The sequence below is a fragment of the Thalassophryne amazonica genome, chromosome 10 (genome assembly GCF_902500255.1).
Source record: "Thalassophryne amazonica chromosome 10, fThaAma1.1, whole genome shotgun sequence".
In the NCBI taxonomy this organism is placed as follows: Eukaryota; Metazoa; Chordata; class Actinopteri; order Batrachoidiformes; family Batrachoididae; genus Thalassophryne; species Thalassophryne amazonica.
In genome coordinates this window covers 81,859,346-81,865,345 of record NC_047112.1, presented here as the reverse complement: position 1 = coordinate 81,865,345, position 6,000 = coordinate 81,859,346, and the positions used below count along the sequence as shown (strand labels likewise).

General features: G+C 40.5%; 1 protein-coding gene across 1 annotated transcript in view; it reads left to right on the top strand.

The window, feature by feature from the left end:
• The first annotated feature begins 202 nt into the window (after nt 1-202).
• LOC117518144 (desmoglein-2-like) overlaps nt 203-6,000 on the top strand; it is a 47,277-nt gene continuing 41,479 nt past the window's right edge. The window contains exon 1 of the mRNA XM_034179205.1: nt 203-403. Within this exon, the coding sequence (XP_034035096.1) occupies nt 203-403 (201 nt within the window). The remainder of the gene's footprint in view (nt 404-6,000) is intronic.

Genomic DNA, 6,000 nt, shown 5'->3' with positions numbered 1-6,000 from the left:
AGGAGAAATGCTCACTAACACAGATTTAGACAGATTTGTGGACAATAGTAGAGAGAAAGAGATCTTTTGTGTATACAGAAAATGTTTTAGATCTTTGAGTTCAGCTCATGAAAAATGGGAGCAAAAACAAAAGTGTTGCATTTATTTTTTTTCAGTGTATGTTCGTGTGGCGTATGTGCATGACCTTTTTTGGTAGATAGTCATGCTGGAGGATGGTCTCGATCCTGTCTGGGGACTGTCACCTCCTCCTCCTCCCCTGCTTTTGCAGTTTTTTGCCAAAATGTCCGGGTTTACTACATCTGTAGCAGATGTCACCATGATCCCCTGCATCCTCTCTCTCCCCCCCTCCGATGCCGTGACCATGTCTCTGTCAGTCCCTTCCTCCTTGGAGTGCATTTCCTTGGTAATACACAGGAGTATATGGATTACTATACTATTCGGACCCAGAGGGATGTTTTACTCATCCTCCTGTCATTGCTCTCAGTGGGAATAAAGAAGAAGAAAGTTTTTCATGTATCTGTTCAATTATCTCATTCATCTCTTCATTTATTTTTCTTTTTAGTTTATTTGCATCCTTCCAAGAACGTCTGTTAAGTCCCCGACTAATTGAATTACTGTAGTCATTATTTTCTGCCTTACCACAGTCCATCAGTAGAACGCTCCCATTTGTTCAAAAATGCTGCTGCTGGAGTTTTGACTCTGAGAATAAACTTTGACCATATTATCCCAATTTTGATCTGCCTTCACTGGTTCACTGTCCAAACAAGGTCAGATTTTAAGGTTTTGTTAAAATTCAAAATCATCTATGGGCTAGCACCTCCCTGTCCCTGGCTGATCTACGTAGGCCATGCTCTGCATTGTCAAAAGGTAGGATTACATGTTCCAAAGATTAAAAAGAAGGCAGCAGGCTCCTTCTCTTTTGAATGATTGCATGGCCTGAATGTTGGGTCTTGTCACAATCCTTAGGTGCTGAGGAAGATTGTTTTTGATCAATTCCTGGATGGGATATCTACATCCAGGTGTTGATCTACAGATGCCTGTGCATGCATTTGTTTAACTTGGGAATGTCATTGCGCTCTGAAAAAAACACTGTCCCTAATAGATCCTTAGCCTGGTCCGATCGCTAGGACATCCCAGAGGATCGGCGTCTGAAGACCTGAAGCAGCCTTCATCTGCCTTTGCAGTCGTCGGGTTACAATCCATCACCTCCTCCACCTGATCTGCCAGTGAAGACTTCTTGTTTCTCCACAGCTGTCAAGTGCTGCATAGAGAGCACAGCATTGTCAGCAACGTCAAGGCCATGACCAACAAAGGCTCCTAAGGCCTTGTTCAGACTGCTGGTAAAATTCTAATTCATGCGTATCTAATATGAATCTGATTCCATACTGCAAGTCTGAAGAGTCAAAACTCACATGAAATTAGATTTTTCCAAAACCATTCAAGCCTCATTCATAGGTAGTTTGAAAAGTGATTTAAATCATTTTTTTTTTTGCAAATTTGCTTTTGTCTGAACGACTGCATCTTTGTTATGCCACGAGAGTTGGTGATTCTCCCTCGCTGCTCACAATGTCACAGCCAGGTGACGAAAAGAAGAAAAAAACGCACACACAAAAGCCCAAAATAACCTGTGAAATGTTCAAATGTTCAGAATGTTCAGATGGGCTTCCAGGTCTGTCGTGCACACACCTAAAACTCACTCCACTGTGTGGTGTGCGTGTGTTTAGTTCTGCCAAGGTAGCACAGGAGTCTTGCATGTTTGTACATTTACATGACAGCATTCCAGCTACTGCTTAGTCTGTCACAGCAATGGAAGCAAACTTTTCATGCCATCAAATTTGCTGATCACATGATCCAATGACATCATTTATTTGAGATAATGATTGTTTGTTATGTGATGGACTGGTGACCTGTAGCCTGCCTCTGTCAAGTATATGAGGTCTGTGAGAAAACTATCGAACCTTTTTATTTTTTTCAAAAACTATATTGATTTGAATCATGTGCGCTTGCATCAGACAAGCTTGGACCTTTGTGTGCATGCGTGAGTTTTTTCACGCCTGTCGGTTGCGTCATTTGCCTGTGGGCAGGCTTTGTGGGAGGAGTGGTCCAGCCCCCTCGGCGGATTTTCATTCTCAGCAAACAGCTGAGCTACTGCCGATTTGTTCCATCAAATTTTTTTTCAGAAACTCTGCCAGACAGCCAGCTGGAAACCATTTGGAAGATTCAGATGGATTTCGGTGAAGATTGTATCGGTATCACACGGATTAAGGACCATTAAAACTGGATTAAAAACGGCCCACGGCGGCAGAGGGCGCACCGCGCCCCGAGCGGCCATCGACAGGCTGAAACGAGCAGATCACTAACAAATTTAAGGCTCTGTTGATGCAGGACGTCGTGTGACTAGCAGAGAAGTTTCATAAGAGGTCGGGATCAGCACTTTATCGGCACATTCCACTGTTAAAGGAGATTTTGTAATGAAAGACGTGTGGACAGATTCGCGCGTCGGGATGCGGCCGCTCATAGCATGGGACAAACAACACCTCCATGTTGGAAGTCTCACAGGACAAGTTGGAACATGCCCAGCTTTTAAACAATTGCTCGGATACTCACTCCACTGAAAAGCCACCGAAAACCATCTGAATCTTACGAATGGTTTCCAACACGGAGGTGTTTTTTGTCCCGCGCCATGCAGCTGCATCCCGATGCGCGAATCCGTCCGCACGTCTTTCATTACAAAATCTCCTTTAACAGTGGAATGTGCTGATAAAGTGCTGATCCCGAACTCTTATGAAACTTCTCTGCTAGTCACACGATGTCCTGCATCAACAGAGCCTTAAATTTGTTAGTGATCTGCTCGTTTCAGCCTGTCGATGGCCGCTCGGGGTGCGGTGCGCCCTCCGGCACTGTGGGCCATTTTTAATCCAGTTTTAATGGTCCTTAATCCATGTGATACCGATAGAATCTTCACCGAAAGCCATCTGAATCTTCCAAATGGTTTCCGTCTGGCAGAGTTTCTGAAAAAATTTTCATGGAACAAAGCGGCAGTCGCTCCGCCATTCCTAAACAATAAAAATCTGCCGAGGGGGGTGGACCAGTGCTCACTCAAAGCCTGCCCACAGGCGAATGACGCAACCGACAGGCGTTAAAAAACTCACGCATGCGCACGAAGGTTCAAGCTTGTCTGATGCAAGCGCACATGATTCAAATCCATATAGTTTTTGAAAAAAAATAAAAAGGTCGGTACTTTTCTCACAGACCTCGTATGCTGAGCTATGGTCAACTTCCGGGACCTTTGGATAGTGAGTAGAAAAAGATGGGTGGATGAATGGAACAACTGGAATCCAGGAAGTTTTTCCAACGTACGATAAAATATTTTATTTGTGTGTATGTATCAAGCTCTTAATTTATCCAGTCTTCCATATACAATATACAGTAAGAGTGTAGCAGTTGTGAAGAGGGAGGAGAATGTGTCCCTTTAATTAGAGCAGAGGGAGAGGAGACGGAGCTCACTGAAGGAGGGGTGGAGATGTTGTTACATTTTCATACTCTAAGGGCTTGTTGGCAACAGAAACTTGTAATAATGAACCAGCATGTACCTGAAGGAACTTAATTTGTCTGCTGAGCAGTTCTGAGTGTCGATTCTCATTGAGGAACATGGAACCATTTCCAGTCTTGATTATATTTCTTCATCTTTTTGTCATGGTGAGTTTGCACCTGTGTGAATAAATATCTCACAAATATGGAATTAAAAACGGGCATATGCTGATAAAATTTAGAAGTCCATTTCTACTAATTACTAAATTCATTCTTTATTTTTTATTAATTCAGCACAGTCTCAAAATGACTGAACTGATGAAGGTTGATTGTCGTAAATGTGTTTTTCCCACACCGGTTTGCTGGCCAATCTGTTGATTAAAATGGCTAATGAGATAGTGAAGTGTTTTTAACATATCTTTCTGAAAAGATTAGGTTTGGCTTAGAGAATAAGGTCTTTATTTTGGGATCAGATCATGTAACTTGGTAAAAATGTTGGATGTGGCCTGGACGGGATACCTAGAAATTGTTTTCCTACATTAACTGATTTCCAAACCCATATCCAGTTCAAACCCTAAAGTCTCAATGCATCACTTACTCCTGTAATGTACAATTATCTAGAAGTAATTGTCTATCTTGGTCAGTACCAGTAATGCCCAACATCTGTGCTGAATCAGCAACCAAATACAGCTCTGCATTTCATTATCATTCTATCATTTGCCCAGTACATATGAAAATTTACTCAAATTTAAGTTGGTCTTGCCAGATAATGCAGCAGTGCTGACAGATTTGATGAGAGCTCAGTGATCACCACGTCATTGTGGTACAATAGATGGTGTACTTAGTACAAATACTAATATTTTTGCTGTACTTAGGGATTCTTGCTCATGATGGTCCAACGTGTTTTGGTTCTGGAATGGGGAATTCAAAATTAACAACTTTTACACTGAAAAGGAACAAATAAAAAAAAAAAAACAACCGCAATACAGTAAAAACAAAAATGCGAGTTCTGAGTTAAAATGCTGGTGTAGAAATGGTCTTTGTCAATGTTGGAAGGTTTTTTTTGTGTGTGTGTGTGTGACATCAAAGTCATCTTAAGTTGCATTTTAAAAAGTGCGCAATACATTTCGCAATGGTAAACTGACGCTGCAACAAAAGCATATGGTCCCAGAGAAAATAACACTACAATAGTGTTAAACAAACTCTCTATTACAGTGTTAAATCAAGGTGTTCAACACTAATATACTCTGTTAAATTTAATAAATTAACTTTGTTTTCAATGGGCTCAAACACACTCAGTTGTGTTCATTTGAACACTGCCAGACGTGCTGTCTACCTAGTTGCCTAATTGTAGCCTATTAGGGTACAATTGGGTAGGGTACCACTGACCACTCCAGTGGTCAGTGATCTTTTTTTTTTTCACTGTAGTCAGCCAACCTTCTGTTCAGTGAACATCCAACTTTGGGTGGAAAAATGCACATGACAAATTACCTATTCCATCCATTTTGTCTTGTTGTAATCTTCGACAATAAAACTTAATTATATATTTTTTATTTTTTTATTTTGTAGTGTTCTAACAAGCTGAATAACTGCAACATCAGCAGCACAAAATCCAAAATTCATATTGTATGGTGTCATTTTGTTTAGAGCTCCAAATAATGAGAAAATAGTATATTGATTAAATTTGTTTGTTTTACAATTATACAGTTATTTCATTACTAAACTGCTTGGCAGTGTGACATACTATACTCTTGTGGTGTATTGTTGCTCTGCAAAAATTAGATTTCCTGTTAAAAACAATTCATTCACTCCTTAAGGGATCCTTCACACATAGCACAAATAAATGCGAATCAGGGCGAATCACAGCAAAACAGCACTGTGCACAATTTCTCCAATCACAGCCACATAAGCCCATAACTTCTCCTGGGTTGTCTGGGTGTCTTGGTGGCTTTCCTCACTCTTCTCCTTCTTGCACAGTCACTCAGTTTTTGAGAACTGTCTACTCCATGCAGATTTACCATACAGTGCCATACTGTTTGTATTTCTTTGTAATTGATGTAAATAAAGTCCAAGACATATTCTGTTTTGCTTTACCATCAGAGAGCCTCATCCACAACTACCACAAAAGACTCCAAGCTGTCATTGATGTTAAAGGGGTAATACACAGTATTAAGAAAAGGAGTATGTAAACTTTTTTGATCAGGGTCATTTGGGTAGTTTCTGCTGTCATTATGATTTCAAAAGAGTAAACGCAGTTGTTTGACAATAAATGGCTTCACCCAACCACTAACCATGAGTGAAACAAAGTTTTGTGTTGTCATTCATAGTCTCTGAAAAATGGCAAATAAACTAAACTTCTGCCAGGGTATGTAAACTTTTGAGTTCTGCACTACATCATGCTGCTGCTGTAGAGAAACAAAATGAAAACCACACACCATATAAAACACCGCAATTTCCAATATTTAATTC